The 18,979-nt window shown below is 45.7% G+C and overlaps 1 protein-coding gene and 1 long non-coding RNA gene across 2 annotated transcripts; both read left to right on the top strand.

Moving 5' to 3' along the window:
• Nucleotides 1-2,308: 2,308 nt before the first annotated feature.
• On the top strand, nt 2,309-10,302 carry CCDC86 (coiled-coil domain containing 86). Its single transcript, XM_018572227.1, has 4 exons — nt 2,309-2,424; nt 3,923-4,001; nt 6,323-6,397; nt 10,123-10,302. The coding sequence occupies exons 1-4, from the start codon at nt 2,309-2,311 to the stop codon at nt 10,279-10,281; spliced, it is 429 nt and encodes a 142-aa protein (XP_018427729.1). The 3' UTR covers nt 10,282-10,302.
• Nucleotides 10,303-10,793: 491 nt separating this feature from the next.
• LOC108800265 lies at nt 10,794-18,336 on the top strand. The gene is made up of 3 exons (XR_001942090.1): nt 10,794-10,807; nt 17,293-17,298; nt 18,253-18,336. It is a non-coding gene; the product is annotated as an uncharacterized LOC108800265 (long non-coding RNA).
• The last annotated feature ends 643 nt before the right edge of the window (nt 18,337-18,979 follow it).

Genomic DNA, 18,979 nt, shown 5'->3' with positions numbered 1-18,979 from the left:
GAGGCAGCGGGGGCACAGACCACTGCAACCGGCACTAGTGGGGAGTAGGGACCGCTGTGACTGCATTCCCCGCTGACCCCCCAGGACCTCTGCTGCTGCCCCGGTCCTCCACTGCCCACCCCGTTCCTCCTCTGCTCCCCCGTGTCTCCACTCCATCTACAGGCTAGGAGCCATACACAGCCGGCTATTGGATATGTTAAAATGCAATAGCAGGCTGGCTATTGCACCTGCCTGCTGTCAATCAGCAGAGGAGGACCTGATGGAGAACTTTCTCTTTCAGGTCCCTCCTCTGTTGCTTGACAGCAGGCAGTGGGTGGGTGCAATAGCCAGCCTGTTATTGGCTACTGCAATTTGAAATATCCAATAGCAGGCTGGCTATTGCTCCCAGCAATGAAGTAAAAAAAAAAAAAAGTTAAATAAACTAAAAGAAAAAAAAATGGTGTTATTTTATTATATTGGAGTTTCACAAATCACATTAAAGCCATGAAACTAATTAAATGCCTAATACAATGCATACATTGTGAAAGGAAATGACGTCACATGCTAACCTGCCGGTGGCCATCGTGACGATAGCTGTCGGCAAAGAGAGGAGGGATAAGGTATGCCGCCGGTTCCTCTCATATCTCATGCAATTGTTGGGCTCCTGGTCCATGACTGTGTGACAGAGTTTTCACTGTTGGTCATTTTGGTGTCACCTGGTGCGGGCCGCACCCCTCTTGTGACGCCACTGCTGTGCCAGCACCTCGGTGGATCACAGAAGGATAACACTGGATTTGCTGGGCTGGAAAGTAGGTTTTCTGCTGAGAACCCATCATAACATGTAACAACAGTGAAGAAAAGGAAAATAAATACATATATACTAAAATGCTTCTAATCTTTCTCTCTAATTCCCTTCACAAGTCAAAGCTCACGTCAAATCACGGTTTTACTATGAGCCTGCTCCATGCCCACTCATCTATTCTAGTCCTGGGGACACAAGTTAACAAACGTAATAATGCGACTTCCGGGTGTACCAATGTGGCGCTTCAAGCTAGCGAACACCGTTTCCTAGGGGACGACGCTCTAAGACGTTCGCCGTGTCAGTGCGTCATCATCTTGCGCCGCTGGAGGTGCGTATCTACGGTTGCAGAGAGGGAGAGGTATACAACGAGAATATAATGTAAAAGAAGATGGACAGAGGGCGTGAGAGGCAAGAGAGGGAGACCTACAGAGAAAAACGTATGATCAGCTTCTCGCTCACTGTATAGCGGCTCCTATTCATTAGAGTTCCCCGCCCACTATTTCCTGCTTTCTGGTCACATGTTTCCTGTGACATCACAGGACAATCTGCAGGACAGGAACTAGCCGCTACCGCGTGTCTACGTAAACCACGTGTAGCTGCAGTAGTTTATGGAAAGCGCAGAGGGACAAAAGTAAGCGAAAAAGACTTTTCTGCCATGAAGAGGACCCGGGGGGAAGAGTGTAGCGTTACAGATACTCCTTTAGGCAGTAGGAGGACGGGAACTCAAGAGGCTGATGAAGTAGAGGGACACAGCGGGGCAAAAATGGTGGAAGAGTCTCAGGGGGGAGGGGAGGGAAAGATAAGTAATGTAGAGAAGACTGAGGAAGAGCTGAATGCGAAACTAGTAGTGGAGAAGATGGAGGAGGGCGATGACAAGACAACAGATGGGAAGGTGTCATCTCTGCACACAAACATTACTGCGAGTGCTAAAGAGGAGAGGCCGGCAAAGGGCCAGACAGCCCAGAACAAGGAGAAGAGGGTCAGCCTTAAAATGAAGAGTGAGACGTCAGTGGCTATGACGAAGAATATACCCCGGGGGAAACCAAAATCTGGACGTGTGTGGAAAGAAAACAAGAAGAGGTGAACAGATTTAAATAAATGAATACCCTGTGATCCTGCCATGATGGTGCTTGTTCAGGCACTTCCTGTTTTGGGGTGACACCGCTCTGCCTTGTCTTTCTGTTGTGCTCCTATGTTGTCATCCTGTCCCATGCACCCCATCAGCCACCACAGCAGAGTTCTCCATGGAATACAAGCGCAGTGGTGTCACTACACTTGTAGCCCATTCATTCTTCATCCTGTCCATGATACTGAATGTCCGAGGTATGGGCATGTGTGGGAGGGAGAGTCTGCAAGAGCCAGAGCATTGCACCCACTATCCACTGATTACGGTTGCAATGCTTTACTGTCTTCAATAAAAAAAATGCCCTTTTATGAAGAAGACTGCATTTCTGGGTGGAATTTCCCTTTAATCTGATTTTCTGGCATCTCCTGAGATTTTAGATGATGCAGCCATACTAATCCATGATGATTGCACAGCATGGAGTCATGTGCCCATGGGTGGCAGATCTGTTCTCTTGGTTCCATCGGGATTGTAACCGCTTGCCGTCCGCCTGTTGTGAAAGGATGGACGGCAAAGTCCTGTGGGCGGGTTGCCCTAATTAGACGGCTTTCTTTTCCTGCTCGCGTGTGCCCCTAGGCAGAAAAAACCCGCCCGTTCTTTACAGACGTTACCGGCTATTTGATATACAACCCATCGGCGGCTCTATAGCCACCGATCGGTTGTATGTTGTCGAGTGCCGCCACTGCCTGGAGTGCCGCCCCCTCCTGACCCCTCACCTTTAATCCTGGGATCCGCTAGCCCATCTGCGGCTCAGGATCGGCTCGGGAGTGTGTCAGGATGTAAGATGGGAGGGAGCTCAGCATCTTCCTCCTCGCTGACCTCCCTCCGTACTGTCAATGCAGAAGTGATGTGTATTACGTCACTTCCGCATTCCCCTGTCAGTCATCTGGTTGCTATAGCCAGAGAGAAGAAGCTGATGAAGCAGATCACTTCAATAGCTTATTTGGAGTGTACAGGTGACACTGGGGGTCTATTGGACCCCTGGCATCACCTTAAAGAGTACCTGCCACCACCATCTGCTATCACATGGGGGGGGGGGGGCTTGTAAGCCCCCTATGTGATGGCAATCAAAGTAAAGTAAAACAAATAAAACATTTTGAAATTAAATTAAAAAAATCTAAAAATAATGAAAGTCCCCCGCGAGCACGCGCGTCGCCACGTAAGCACGCGTCGGGTGCGCCTACGTATGAAAACGACGAACACCCTACACCTGTTTGGTATCACCGCGCACGCCGGAATGAGAGCAATAGTTCTAGGGCCAGTATTTTTGTGTATCTCTAAATTGATGACCTGTGGGGGCTTTTAAAGCGTCGTCTATGAACTTTTTGGGGTACTGAAGTTTGTAGCCATTTCACAGACGCACACATTTTTGAACCTGGGCATGTTGGGTATCTATTTGCTCGTTGTAACCTCATCTTTTATATTTTATTTTTAAAAAAATTGTATTTTATTGTGTTTTGGGGCATTTAAGTACATTTTACACTAAATTTTGGGGTTTGATAAGGAGTTGCGCTAATATCGTGCGACATAAAAATTTGCAGCTGCCACCATTTTATTCTATAGGGTCTTGGCTTTCAGAAAATATTTAATGTTTGGGGGTTTTAAGTCATTTTCAGGCCTAAAATTTGAAATATAACGGTGCAAAAAGTGGAAACAAAAGGCTTCAGTCATGAAGGGGTTAAATACCACCAAAAGAAAGCTCTATGTTTCCCCCAAAAATGGTATAAAATGAATTTCAGTACAGCGTTGCATGACGGAGTAAATGTCAGTCAAAGTACCGCAGCGCTGAATACTGAAAAATGGCCTGGGCGGGAAGGGGGTTTAACATCGCGGACTTCAAGTGATTAATAAAGGAGTGATCTTCCTGTAGCTAGAGGCAGCATTGTCTTGTCATAGGATTGAACCCTATAGTATTGCAGAGCTGGGACATAGGGGTGGACAGAGTCACACAGCTTAACCTGAAGCAATTCTATTCTTAATGACAGTTTTTGTTTTTTATGTATTCCATTGTTAACCAGGTTCTCCGACATGGTAAAAGATCGCCCACTGCACTCGTCCTGGGATATAAAAATGAAAGGGCGCCAGGAAAAGAAAATGGTGAAAAGTTTATCCCAATTAAGAAAAGCAGTTTGGAGGCCAATGTTCCCCAGCTTCTCGCCGGCATCTGTACCGGAGAGTGACACTGAATGCAGGAAGTGATGTAATATACATCACTTCCTGCATTCGGGGACCCAGAAGAGTTCAAAGAGAGATCATGTACTAACCTCCCTTTGATCTCCACTGACAGAGTCGCCGTGTCGGTCCTAGCCGCACCGGGCACAGCGGATCACGGGACCATCGCTGGCTGTTTACATTGCTAACAGTTCCCCACTCGTGAGCGCTGGGCGCCGCGCATGAGAGGGCAGGGCCAGGACGTCATAAGACGCCCTCCTGCTCCTACAAGACTCCCGTCCGGCCGTTCAGGAGCGGCCATGGACAGGAGGTGGTTAACTACTCAAGTAAAAAAAAAAAAAGAGTTGCATACATGTGGAAGCCACACTGGCATGTTCAGGTACCGCTAATAAATGTGGTCCCTAATTCTAAACCATCTGAGTTTCCTATTACTGGGAACATATTTAGCGATGCACAGACAGAGATTAGGCTTACCTGGAGTCGGCTCATTCCTTCCTAAAGTAGTATTTAACTTTTCTTCATGAATTCAGATGAAATATACTGTATAGTTTACTTGGTATCAACCTATAGAAGTCTGTGTACAGTCTGTTCAGCAGAGCTTACATGAGGAGTAGCATGAGGAGCCAATCATGTGCTGCAATGCATGGAGTCATGGTCATAGGAGGCGACACCAGAGTGGCAGAGAGGAGCTCATCTGTGTGCTGCTGCTTCTTCTTTCACTGTCCAGTCACAAGGTGGGGTTCGGAAGGGTACCTGTAAGTGAAATTGCAGCCTGTCTCCCCTGCTAGACAGGGCTGTGCTGTGTAAATCTCAGGACTTGATGGATAGAAATACTTCTTTTTCTTTTTTGGCAGACAAAACGGCTCCCTTATATTAAAAATATATACACTCACCGGCCACTTTATTAGGCACACCTTGCTAGTACCGGGTTGGTGCCCACTTTGCCTTTAGAACTACCTTAGTTCTTTGTGCCATAGATTCAACAAGGTGTTGCAAACCTTCCTCAGAGATTGTGGTCCATCATGACATGATAGCATCACGGGCCCAAAGTGCCAAGAAAATATCCCCCGCACCATTACACCACCACCAGCCTGAACCATTGATACAAGGCAGGATGGAGCCATGCTTTCTTGTTGTTTACTCCAAATTCTGACCCGACCATCTGAATGTCGCAGCTGAAATTGACTCATCAGACCAGGCAACGTTTTTCCAATCTTCTATTGTCCAATTTTGGTGGTGCGAATTGTAGCCTCCGTTTCCTATTCTTGGCAGACAGGAGTGGCACCCGGTGTGGTCTTCTGTGGCTGTAGCCCATCTGCTTCAAGGTTGGACGTGTTGTGCGTTCAGAGATGGTATTCTGCATACCTCGGATGAACGGGTGGTTATTTGAGTTACTCTTGCCTTTCTATCATCTTGAACCAGTCTGCGCATTCTCCTCTGACATCAACAAGGAATTTCCGTCCACACAACTGCCGCTCACTGGATATTTTCTCTTTTTCGGACCATTCTCTGTAAACCCGAGCGATGGTTGTGCGTGAAAATCCCAGTAGATCAGCAGTTTTGTTAAATACTCAGAGCAGCCCGTCTGGCACCAACAACCATACCACGTTCAAAGTCACTTAAAAGAGAACTATACGGTAAATGTTTTTCCCCATAGTTCTCTTAAGGGTCACGGGAGGACATATACTAGCGTCCTTCCGTGACCCAAACCCAAAGCGAGCTACAGCTTGCAGTATACTGAGCTAGCCGCAGCTAGGACGTGTCCTGACAACGCTGTCTAGATCTACCCAGTTGTCTGAGTGACAGCTGGCTATGCCTTTCACCCCAGTCCGTTCTGCCAGTCAGTGCGGTGGGGGGGTTGGAATCCCTGCAGGGAGCAGTGACTGCGTTCCCGATCTATTGAGCCGACCTGTGACAGTTTAATTGTCCCACGTCGGCTCCAACTATGAGGATGAGTGAAAATCACTCGCCTCATCGTTCTCCTTAAGTCCCCTTTCTTCCCCATTCCGATGCTCGGTTTGAACTTCAGCAAGTCGTCCTCACCATGTCTAGATGCCTAAATGCATTGAGTTCCTGCCATGTGATTGGCTGATTAGCAATTTGTATTACGAAGCAATTGAACAGGTGTACCTAATAATAAACTGGCCCATGAGTGTATATTTCACCCGTCTATTTAGCTGTTTGTCTGGAGTTCAGTTTTAATATTAGTGTTTTTAGGTGGCTGACAACTTCTTTTGTGTGTGCAGGAAAAGAGAGAGCGTCGAGAGGATAATTTGAGACGCCGTCTGGAAAATGAGCGCAAAGCTGAAATTGTGCAAGTGGTAAGTTTTTTTTGTTCTTTTGTTCAATTTTTTTCTTTGTGAATGAAAGCCACATCTACTGGATACTCTGGTAGATAACAAGAACAGTCACATGTGATAGCTCAGCAGCAGATTTTCATTAGGAGGGGTTAATTTTTATATGATAAATATTTTTTAATGATAGAATAAAAATATTTAAATATATCATTTTTTTTTTTTTGTTACATTTATTTATTTTACACTTTTCACTGTTTTTTTTTTTTTTTAAACTTTACATTTTTATTTATTGAATTCTATCAAGCAGTCATTGTGAATTAATCTCACTATTACTGCTTGATAAATGGATCAATTAATTTCTGCTTATTATTAAGCTGCTTCAAACTTACGAACAGCCAATAATAACCTTAGTGACACTGATCCTGCAGCATTTCAGGATCAGCTGTCACTAAGGCCTGGTTCACACCTGGGCGTTTTACAGCACGTTCCTACGCGCTGTAAAACAGTAGAAAGGCATCATGGCACACTCACAAACCAGCATGTAAAACAACTTGTCTCACCACTAAGGACAATGACAGAGGTTTGGATACACGTCTTCTGCAAAGGATGTGTAAGCCGCACTGCCGCGCCAAGGCACCTCTTATAGTGCGGTCCTAACTCTAAACTATGAGAGTCTCCATCTTGGAGCACATGGGGGCAGAAGATATCAAATTGGGTGCAGGTTTGTCAGGAGGACGCCCCACCTCCTTAAAGGTACAGAAACACACAAGGGATCCCGCCCATCCCATTGGCAGCTGAGAAACCCCAGCGGTAACCCCCGAGCCACACTCGGGAATACAGCGTACAGGTCTTACCTTGTCCGCGATCCCCGCTGTGTCCTGCGGCGGCTGCTGAATTCCGGGTTCCGTCCCTTGCGAGCGGCCGCATCGCAGGGGGGTGGAGCCGGCGGGAAGTTTGAAAGTGAAAAAAAAAATGTAAAATAAAGGGGGGGAAAAAAATCATACCGCCAGTGAAACGCGCGTTTCACTGAACAGAAAAACGAGCTGAAAAAATACGCTCAGGTGTGAATCCAGCCTATAGGTTTTTTGATCGTTCCATCAATGATCAGAAAATTAAAACATTCTTTCAGGAATAGATACATTGGGGGGAATTTATCGTTGCACTTGCGCCTATTTTTACTCTGTAAAATATTTGGCTTTATTTGCACCAAATTTATTATCCCATCCTAAGATGTCTTCATAAATGCCGTTTGTAGAATACTTCTTAAAACTGTTGTATGTCCCCCAATTGATTGCGAATCGAGCGCAAATCAATAAATACAGGAGTTCGAGCGCAGCGCCGTGCTTGAACTCCAGTGACAACCTGCTCTAATTTGCTGTGGTACAGGGCGCCCCAGAAGAGCGGGTGACCATGGCGGGGAGAGAGCCGGTGGGCGGTGACCGGCCCCAAATCTGAAGAACAACAGTGAGAGATTGCAGCGGGCGGGTGCAGAAAGATGGCAGGGAGGGGCAGTGACAATCGGGCAGGCTTACTTTGCGCAATAATTAGAAGTGATCAAAAGGACTTCTTAGTTTGCGAGGGTTTTCAGAGGTATTCTGCACGTTTACTCAGACCGCAAAACAAGCGCACATTTAAACATTTGAAAACAAGCGCAGGCAAGGTTAAAAACGTGCGCACGGGGTGATCACGGCTACTAAGGACGATTTGCACCAGAAAAGGCAAAGAAAAGAGGTGCAATTACTTTCATAAATTCCCCCCGTTATGTTTCTATTGCTGAAAGTTAAAAAAAAGCCGGTATACATCGGGATTTTCCGATCTATAGCAGCTATCAGAGTGACGGCAAGAGCTGCAAATGCGGCTCTGCTCTCACTCTCAGACACCCGATTCTTGAAAAAGGTTAACTCTTTCATTAATGGATGGTAACTGCTGATTCTCAGCGGTTACCAGCATTGTAGAGCAGCGAATAACCGGTCATGTACAGTGCACATGGCCAGTCATTTGGGCACTTTGTGACGGGACGTACAGTGTACATCTCCCGTCACGAATGGGTTACTTCAAACAGAACAGTGTGAATGGGAAAATACTGCATTCTGGCCACTAGATGGCGCTGAGGATCAGAGGAAATAAATACATGTTAGTATGACCATCAGCACAATCTAGTGACCATAATGCGGTATTGTCGCCGCTTACTCTGTTCTGTATAAATGAAGCTATTGAAGAAATGTCAAAATAAATGATTCTAGGAACATTCTCTTTTACCCCATTCTCACAGATTGTTAACTTGCACGTAAGGAATTTACTTGCAGTTTCGCTGGATGAATAAGCTATGCAAAGTTTTTATTAATGGACCTCTGTGTAAGCTGTACTGTAAGTTAGGAGGGGTCCATGTATAGATGAGGGCAGAAATAGGCAACAACCAATTCTTCGGGAGGATCCACCTTACAGAAGAGCTTCTCTGTAGCTTTCAGTGGCCTAACTGCTCCGATGTCACATATAACAATTGTCTCATTTTCTGAAGTTGGGAGGGTTGTTCGTTCATCCAGACTCCCAGAATCATTGGTCACTGCCAGGTTGTGACTGTGCCCAACATCAATGCCTATGGCGGGTTGAAAACGAGAATTGTTTAAAACTGATGTCTCCATTAATTCAGCAAAGTCCTGCTATGGAGTCATGTTATATTTTGCATGACTACAGCAGTCAGTGCTGGATAGTGAGCAGAGCAGTGATTGGATTGAATGGGCTGGAATAGCTTTTTAACCCTTTTATACCTACAACATTTAGATGAACATTCAGAAGGACAGCTTCTTGTGTTGGGAAAACTTTACCCTACATTGCATTTTAGAACTAGGAGCACGTAGCTGTGCATGGTTCTGAGATTGCGCTGTCATTGACAGCTGATGGTTTTGCACTCAATGTTCATAAATAAAAGGTGGAAGAGTCCAAAAGCACGAAAAACAGCCAACATGGTTTTGGGGGCAACAACACTCTCCCTTCAACAGGCATACAAGACAAACATAGTATAATGAATACAAGTTTTTAATTTCATTATTGGTCTTTTGTTCATTATGCTATGTGTTTGGCTTGTAGCCCTGGTGAAGGGGGAGTGGTGTCCCCGCCACGTGTTAGATGTTTGTTCCATCGAATTGTTAGGGCTATTTCACCTTTTGGTTTGGCGCCCTTTATTTCTAAACAGGGCTATTCACAGGTTGAAAAGTTTGGAGAAGGCAGGAGAAGTGAACAATCTAGGACAACATGAACAGAACATCACTCTCATTTGAATGCAGATAAGTAGAGGGGGGAGTTCTTTAGTCTTGACACACTTTGCGTCCTAGGGTGACAACACCGCTCTTCCTTAAATATGCAGTACAATGAGTGATGTCACCCTGGTACTGAAAGTGTGTTACTGGCAGGATCGAAAGAAAGAAAAACCTGAAAATAGAAGGTTAACTAGGAGCACATTTAAGGACTTGTAAGCTGTATTACACTTTTGTTCTTGGCTTTAGATACACTTTGGGGTCTTTTTGTAAACAATTTGCAGAGTCATTAGCCCTGCGAATCTCTAAAAGGTTATTTTGTGTGAATGTTTCTATGGTATATTTTCTTTATAAGTTGGATGTAGTTTCAAATGCCACCTTGTAATACCACATTATGGCCACTAGATGGCTCTGAGTATAGGAAATCTTTATTTGCTATTCTCAGCTCCATCTAATCTAATAACTCGCTTTTGTTTTCTCCTCCTAACCACTCAGATAAGTAACCCGGCGAAACTGAAGCGAGCCCGCAAGAAGCAGTTACGGAATATAGAAAAGAGAGACACGCTCATGATGTCCAAGGCTGGGAAGAGGATGTCACAGAAAAAGACAGCGCCTTCAAGGGATGCAGCAAAAAAGAAGTCTGCTGCCAGCTGAGAGAGACTTCAGTGGGCTTTGGACTCCGGTAAAAGCCTTAAACTAGTTCCATGCCGACGCATCGGAATCACAGAGGCGGATGGATCCGGGACCAACATGCAGCAGGATTAACGTCTCTGCACTGGAAAGGAAGAAAGGGGAACTCCAACTAATGTCATTGGGGGGGATCTATCAAAACTGGAGCAGCTGTGCATGGCAACCAATCAGCTTCTCTCTAAAGCTTTGTTCAGTTAAGATTTAAAAATGAAAGAGAGATGCTGATTGGTTGCCATGCACAGCTGCTCCAGATTTTGTCTGCTCCAGGTTTGATAAATTCCCCTCCATTGTGTTATAAATTATACTATAGTATATTTTCTACAGTTTATATGTTTTTTGCTGAATGAAGCTGTAAGGAAACGTAGGCTGAATAAAACGGACAGGGATCTGTTTGTTTTTATCTGCAGCCTTGCTACTGTTTAAGCTGTTTCGACCTATTTTGCACCTGGAACCTAGATGTTCTATAGCTGCTTACTTTGATAAATTACTAGTCCATGATGCTCTATGTCAGGCAGCAAGAAAACATCATTATTTTTCTGCTATGCAACCAGGGCTGCAGCTAACAATTCTTTTCAAAACCGATTACCGTATATACTCGAGTATAAGCCGTCCCGAATATAAGCCGAGGTACCTAATTTGACCAAAAAAACTGGGAAAAAGTATTGACCCGAATATAAGCCGATCGGGGTCATCTGGCAGTCTCCGGCCACCTAAATTAGGACCCGGAGACTGCCAGATGACCCCGCTCGGAGCGCCGCACACCGGAGCAGCAGTGACGCGACGCTCGGCGAGGTAAGTAAGAAGATGCGCTGGCGCTGACTCGAGTATAAGCCGAGGGGGGCACTTTTCACCCAAAAAAATGGGCTGAAAATCTCGGCTTATACTCGAGTATATACGGTAGTTAGCCAATCATTAAGTTTGATTCATTGGATAATAATTTTTAAAAGGCAATTAAAAAAAAGGCTCCAGTGATAGACTACTAGTTTGTATTGAGATTGTAGTCCATCACAGGAGCAAGCTTGGAGCCTGGTGTGCAATATAGTACATTATACAGCGGCGCATTACAGAATACAAGCAGCTTTAGAGGATTACAACAAATCCCAGCGATAGATTATAATGTAATGTATTATTGCTGGGATTTGTAGTCCTCTGTAGCTGGTGGTATTCTGCATTGCGCTGTATAATTTTGTATTGCTGGGATTTGTAGTCCTCTATAGCTGGTGGTACAGTGTGCTGTATAATGATTATACGGCGCAATGCAGAATAACAGCAGCTTTAGAGGAATACAACAAATGCCAGCAATAGTACATTATACTATAGTGGACTATTGCTGGGATTTGTAGTCCTCTGTAGCTGCTGGTATTCTGCATTGCGCTGTATATAATGTATTATTGATGGGATCTGATGTATTCCTCTATAGCTGGTGTTATTCTCCATTGCGCCGTATCATTTATTATTGCTGGGATTTGTTGTCATCTATAGCTGCTGGTATTCTGCATTGCGCTGTATAATGATTATATGGCGCAATACCACCGACCAGTTATAGAGGAACAACAAATCCCAGCAATAATACATTATATAGGCTGTTTAATATATTGCTGGGATTTGTTGTTCCTCTATAGCTGCTGGTGTTCTGCAGTGTGCCGCTGTATAATACAATGGTATTCTGCATTGTGTATGGTATTCTGCATCGTATCTATCTAGTCATTGGTATTCTGCATTGTATCTATCTAGTCGTTGGTATTGTGCTGCTGTATTATACAGCTGCACACTGCAGAATACCACCAGCTATAGAGGAACAACAAATCCCAGCAATTATACAGGCTGTTTGATGTATTATTGCTGGGATTTGTTGTTCCTCTATAGCAGGTGGTATTCTGCAGTGTACCACTTCTTCTTTTTTTTTTTAAACAGGAAACATTAAAAAGGTTTAGAATTTAGTTGCTGAGTGACTTTGAATGATGGTGGGCCCTTGATTGTCAGGGGCGAGTCGGGATGCTCACAGGGAGGAGAGGAGCAGAGGCATGTCCTCAGCGTGTGCAGCTTAACCGGTGTGGGTGCGGCGTGTGCGGAGCCGCGAACAGGCAATGTAATTGATAGCCTGCTCAAAATTTCAACTCAGCCCCTCGCAATTGACAAGTGAAAATTGCGTGGGGGCGAATGGAAATTCATCAGTGGGGGGGCGGCTTGCTTGCTTGCTTCTCTCTTCTCTGGCCGAAGTGGAGGGAAGACAGCCGAACTGATTCTTCTCGGCAGCGGAGAATCAGTTTGGCTGTCTTCCCTCCACTTCGGCCATCTGCAGCTTCCTCCGCCCACCTCAGCTTTCATAGGCTGGGAGGAAGACTACAAGTGCTATTGGTCGGCTGGAAGATTTTGTAACGCGGGACTCTGTACCCCCCAGCACCAGGAGAGGAAGAGGGCAGCTATGTGCACTGGAAGTCCCTGTTCTTTCTGCCTTACACCACCGACTTCTGCATTACATTACTGACCTCGGTCCTGTTGACCTCTGTACTCTGCGTCACACCACTGAACTCTGCACTCTGTGTTGTTACTGATCTCTGTACTTTGGTTCACACCACTGGCCTGGCGGAGTTAAGGCCGGGGCAGGGTAGGGGTTAGGTGGGCCTTAAATTTTGAGCCCTGTGCTATTGCATCTACCACCACCCTCCCCACAGGTCGACGATGCTGCCGTCCAGGGATGGCTCCATTGCTTCTCCGTAGAGTGGAGCCACCCTATGACAGGAAGTGTGATCACCCGGTGAAACTAAAAGGAAAAAGAAAACCAAAGCAGCCACCACATGTAAGAACTAGTAAACTGCAATATATTAACATTTTGGGGGTGTTTAGATACACGTTAAGTGTCTTAGGCGTAAGAAAAAAAAGTATATGTAATGTTTTGGCACGGCAACCATTATGCCAAGAAATATATTAAATACAAGTTTTTCTGAAGATCCACTTTAAGTGTTTTTATATAGCTGCCTCCAGTTCTGCTTCAAAGGGACAGGTTCACTTTAGAACAGGGACAGTAAGGAGCACATTTTTACTTTTTCCTGCTGCTGTATTCTCCAATCAGATGAACCCAATACCTTTGGGTATGAAGGCATATGTGACTCTCTCCCCGACCTCAGTGGCTCAGCAATGCCACTTGTAGCAGGATCCCTGGCATTTGTTCACTTCTGCTAGGCTCTGTTTGCACAACATTGGTAAGGGGGAACACAAAGGTCACATTTACACTAGTGTGGCATGTGAAGCTGTGAAAAAAAGCATTGTTGCCCCTTGCGGTGCCATTCCTTGTTAATGGTGCCATAAGCAAGATATATATATATATATATTCACGTTTTATACAGCCTTTACTAGGGATGTCCCGATACAGGGCATTTTCACAAATACTTGTGAAAATTCCCCGATACTAAAGGCCTATAGTGGCCCTTACAATTTTTAAACAAGTTTGGGTACCTGAGGTTCTGCGCTTGCTGGGGACCTCGGGGAGCTGTCTTTGACAATGCTTATCTAGCTGCACATCACCTGCTCCTTTCTGGAGCCCGCAGATACAGGCACAGCAAAGGACAGCCACACGCCGCCGTGGAGCCTGGCAGCCCTGGTGCGACCATGCATGCAGCCAGGGTCTGATTTCCCACAAGGCCCGGCCTCGGGGCGGCAGGGGTGTGGAATTTCCTGGCTCGGACGCAGACAGGATCCATTCTCTTGGCGTACAGACGTGCAGGGCGGGTACTCCCATAGAGAAGGACTGCGTACCTCCAAGCATCGAGCGGTCATCATGAGGAAGCGCAAACATAAGGATGGACAGTGCAAATTATTTTCAGGCCAATGGCTCAGGCAGAGAGCAAGGTGGGTCCCCTCAAACGCCAACACCTTCCAAACCGATAATGATTGGTAACGGGAGCACAAGGGACTCCTTTGAAGCCTAAATCCAAAAGAGCTGCTCTTATTCCACGTGGTAATAAGGAGACCCCCCCTGTGGACGATTCTGAGGATATGACAGATTCCATAAGTGACTTTCCAACATCAGACAAACCTATACTGGATACCACTCTAAAGGAAATGGTAATTTCTCTATAAAACACACTTCGTAAAGATATGACCTCCCTGATACAACATTTTACGAGTGATTTACACCTCATAGGGGACAGGATTGATACCATAGAAACCAAATGTGCAGTTATGCAGAAGCCCATAATGATATGGTGGACACCCACAAAAAGACGATGGAAGAACTACACAGTTTGAACATAATAATAGCTGAGTTAGAAGACAGTTCTCGCACAAATAACATGAGATTCAGGGGGATACCTGAATCAGTTTTTTCTGGTGACCTTCGAGATTATATAAAAAACTTAATAAGCTCTCTACTACCTACTTCGTAGGAACTTGAGATCACTGTCGACAGAGCTCATCGCTGGCGAAAACCCTCACATCTGCCTGAAAGTCTTCCTAGATATATCATTGCGTGCATCCATTACTTCCATAGCAAAGAAAGGTTGATGACTCTTAGTTTCAACACTTCCTCATTACCGGAACCCTACCATTACATTATACAGTGACCTGTCTCAAGCTACTGTGAGGGCTCGAAAAGAACTTCATCTTATCACTAAAGTTCTAAGAAACCACAAAGTGGCTTACAAATAGGGATGGTCCGCCGTAGAGCTGCAACAATTATTCGATGAAGTCGATTAAAATCGACGATGGAAAACGTTGTCAACGTTTTCCATCGTCGATTCGTCGGCTAAAATTCAAATTTCCCGCTCGCCGCTGCACGCTGCTTACGCCACGCCCATGTCAGTTAAGCCGCTCGCGCCGCGCCTACACCGGTAAACCCGCTTACGCCACGCCCACCACACACACTGCGGACATGCGTCTGGCCCTCTCCTCACGGTGAGCTTCCCGACGACAACACCGTCATTCAAGGTAAGTCGAGATCGGCCGGGAGCTTTGTAATGTTTCCTGTGTGTGTTTTTTTTTTAAGCGGCACACTGCAGAACATTAGCAGCTATAGAGGAACACCAAATCCCTGCAATAATACATTAAACAGCCTGTATAATGTATTATTGCTGGGATTTGTTGTTCCTCTATAGCTGCTGGTGTTCAGCAGTGTGCTGCTGTATTATACATTGGTATTCTGTAGAGCTGCAACAATTATGAGATGAAGTCGATTAAAATTGACGATGGAAAACGTCAGCGTTTTCCATCGTCGATTAGTCGGCTACAATGTAAATTTCCCGCTCACGCCCGCCTGTTCGTGGCTCCATACACCAGTTACGCTATGCACGCCGCACCCACCGTGCACACGCCGTGTACCCAACCACCGCACAAGCCGGACGCACGCCCGCAGAGCACGCGGCCGCCGCTGCAGCGACTTGCAAGTGTTCAGAAACAGGTAAGGGGGACCTGTTTTAATGTTTCCTGTTTAAAAAAAAAAGCGGCACACTGTAGAACACCAGCAGCTATAGAGGAACAACAAATCCCAGCAATAATACATTAAACAGCCTGTATAATGTACTATTGCTGGGATTTGTTGTTCCTCTATAGCTGCTGGTATTACCACCAGCTATAGAGGACTAAAAATCCCAGCAATAATACATTATATACAAAGCAATGCAGAATACCAGCAGTTACAGAGGACTACAAATCCCAGCAATAGTACATTATAGTATAATGTTGTACTATTGCTGGCATTTGTTGTATTCCTAGAGCTGCTAGTATTCTGCATTTCGCCATATAATCATTATACAGCGCAATGCAGAATAACGCCAGCTACAGAGGACTACAAATCCCAGCAATAGTACATTATAGTATAATGTACTATTGCTACATTCCTCTATAGCTGCTGGTATTCTGCACTGCGCCGCTGTATAATGTACTATATTGCACACCACACTCTTTTTTTACTTACACCGCGCCAAGCTTGCTCCCGTGATGGACTACAATCTCAATAGAAACTAGTAGTCCATCACTGGAGCCTTTTTTTATCCGATTAATCGAACTCAATAATCTGCAAACTAATCGATTATGGAAATAATCGTTAGCTGCAGCCCTAGTCAGCCGGTTCGAATCGAACATAGGCCGTTCGAGCGTTCACCGAACTTTATGGGATGTCCGCGGTCTGTTCGACCGTGCAACGTCTTCATACAGCAAATAGCCCTCTGAAGCTCTAATTGGTTAAAGACTTGCTATTGCTATTTTTGAGGACGTTATGGGGTTCCAAAAGAGGGTGAAGATGAAAGACAAGCCGGGTGCGGACTCTGAATTGCAGGGGGTGAAGATGGTGGAAGGTTCGGTGGGGACTAAGAGGGTGAAGGCTCGTGGAAAGTCTGGTGTGATGCTCCTTTATTTTCTGCATGTGGCTTAGGGTGCAGTCTTTAAATGTGAGGAGTATTAAATCTTCTTTCCGTCGTGCGGCTATATTTAGGTTGTTGGCTTTGAACAAATGCCAGGTTGTGTGTTTGCAGGAATGCAATCTGAAATAGCCGCCGGGGGTCCAAAGAAGGGTGTGGGTGTTGCTACTTTATTTTTTGGGCACCATTTTCAAGTTGTTAAGGTTGTTCATGTTGAGATGGGTAGATGCCTTTTGGTGGAGGTGAAATGTGGGGATTTTCTTTTGAAAGTGGTCAATGTTTATGCATCTACTTGTAGGAGGGAGCGTTTAGCCTTGTTTGAGAAACTTTGGTATTTTGTGGGTGGGAGGGATCCGGTGGTGGTGGTGGGGGATTTCAATTGTGTGCTAGATGCAGGTGATAGGTGTGGGGGTGGTGGAATTGATAGTTCAAGCAGAGAGTTGTTGGATATTATTAAGACGTTTGGCTTGGTGGACGTAGGGAAAAACTGAGGTTTTTCCTATTTTAGTGATCGGGGCACTGTTCGCTCGAGGATTGATTTTTTTTCTTTGCTTCTCGATGTCTGGATTGTGCCAATGTTTCTGTCCGTAGGGAGTCCTTTTCGAACCATGGCAGGTTGGAGTGTGAGGTGAGTGTGAGGCCGGGGGAGGTGCATGGGAAGGGGGTGTGGAAGTTGAATGTTAGTTTGTTGGAGGATGAGAATGTTAGGGCTGTGTATGTGCGTGTGTTTGGTAGGTGGAAGAAGCGGATGGGTGATTTTGAGAGTGTGGTTGAGTGGTGGGAGTGGGTGAAGGGGAAGACCAAGTCTTTCTTTGTTCGGTGTGGTGTAGAGCAGGTGCGGCGTGGACGTGAGGAATATGAGTTGTGGCAGAAGCGGATGATATATTTGGAGCAGTTGCGGGATTTGGGGGAGGAGGTTGGGGTGGAATTGATTGAAGCGAAGGAGAGGTTGAAGGTGTTTTTGGAACGCGAGGGTAAGAGGATTGTTATGCAGGCGCGGTCGGTGGTCAAAGAATGTGATGAGAAATGTACAAAATTTTTCTTTAAGAAAGTGTTTTGTAAGGCAGCGGAGTTGGTGAAGGTGACGAGTGTGAGTGGGGATGAGGTGTGTGGGAAAGGGGGGGTGTTGGATGAGGTGCGTAAGTTTTATGCAGGTTTGTATACTGAGAAGGTGAGGGATGTTGGGCTGGAGGCGGAGGTTTTGGGTTTGATTGGGGATGGGTTGAGTGTGGAGGATAAAGATCTTTTGAGTATGGAGGTTAGTTTGAAGGAGGTTGAGAGTGTGTTAAGGGGTCTGAAGAAAGGGAAAACCCCTGGGGGTGATGGTTTGCCGGTAGAATTTTACTGTGTGTTTTGGGAGGTGGTGGGTGAATGTGTGTTTGCTGTTTGTGAGGCTGTGTTGAGGAGGGGGAGATTGTCTGATAGTATGAGAAATGGGGTGATTACTTTATTATATAAGAAGGGGGAGAGGAGTGATTTGCGGAATTGGAGGCCGATAACATTGTTGAATGTTGATTATAAAATGGTTGCTAAGTTGATTGCTAATAGATTTCGAGATGTGGTTGGGCACATGGTTGGTGAGGAGCAAGTGTGTGCGGTGCCTGGGAGGTCGATTGCGGAGAGTTTGATTGGGGTGCGAGATGTGTTGTGGCATTGTAAGGAGGTGGGTGGGAATGTTGCGTTGTTAGCTCTTGATTTTGAAAAGGCGTATGATAGGGTGGTGCATGATTTTTTGTTTGCTGTTTTGGAGAGGATGGGGGTGCCGGTAGGGATGATGGGGTGGGTGCGTTGTTTGTACGAAGGTTTGGTGAGTAGGGTGCTGGTTAATGGTTGTTTGACAGAGGAGGTGTGTGTCAGGTCGGGTGTGAGGCAGGGGTGTCCTCTGTCCCCTGTGTTGTTTGTGTGTGTGATTGAACCTTTGTTGCGCATGTTGGCAAGGGATAAGGTGGTGAGGGGTGTGGAGGTTCCAGGTGGTGGACGGAGGTGTTTGAGTGTTTTGGGGTACATGAATGATGTGACTGTGGTATGTAAGAGTTTGGCGAGTTTACAGAGGGTGAAGTTGATTGTGGAGTTGTTTTGTTCAGCGAGTGGTTTTGCAGTTAATATGAACAAGAGTGAGTGTAAGTTTTTTGGGGGGTGGAGGGGTGTGTGTGGCAGGTTTGTACGGGAAGTATGAGGGTGTTGGGTATTAGGTTTGATGATGAGCTGCAGGGGACGGAGGGGTGGGTGGAGGTTGAAGCGAAGGTGCGTAAAAAGTTGCAATTTTGGTCAATGCGTAGTTTATCTATGGCAGGTAAGATTTTGGTGAT

The sequence above is a fragment of the Nanorana parkeri genome, unplaced genomic scaffold (assembly GCF_000935625.1).
Source record: "Nanorana parkeri isolate BGI_ZX_2015 unplaced genomic scaffold, ASM93562v1 scaffold1972, whole genome shotgun sequence".
Lineage (NCBI taxonomy): Eukaryota > Metazoa > Chordata > Amphibia > Anura > Dicroglossidae > Nanorana > Nanorana parkeri.
This window is presented reverse-complemented; position numbering and strand designations above follow the sequence as displayed.

Coding starts and splice junctions, on each gene's coding strand:
- CCDC86 (XM_018572227.1), top strand. CDS start 2,309: ATGATTGCACAGCATGGAGTCATGTGCCCATGGGTGGCAGATCTGTTC. Junction 2,425..3,922: donor AGGATGGACGGCAAAGTCCT/GTGGGCGGGTTG, acceptor ATTGTTAACCAG/GTTCTCCGACATGGTAAAAG. Junction 4,002..6,322: donor GGCGCCAGGAAAAGAAAATG/GTGAAAAGTTTA, acceptor TTGTGTGTGCAG/GAAAAGAGAGAGCGTCGAGA.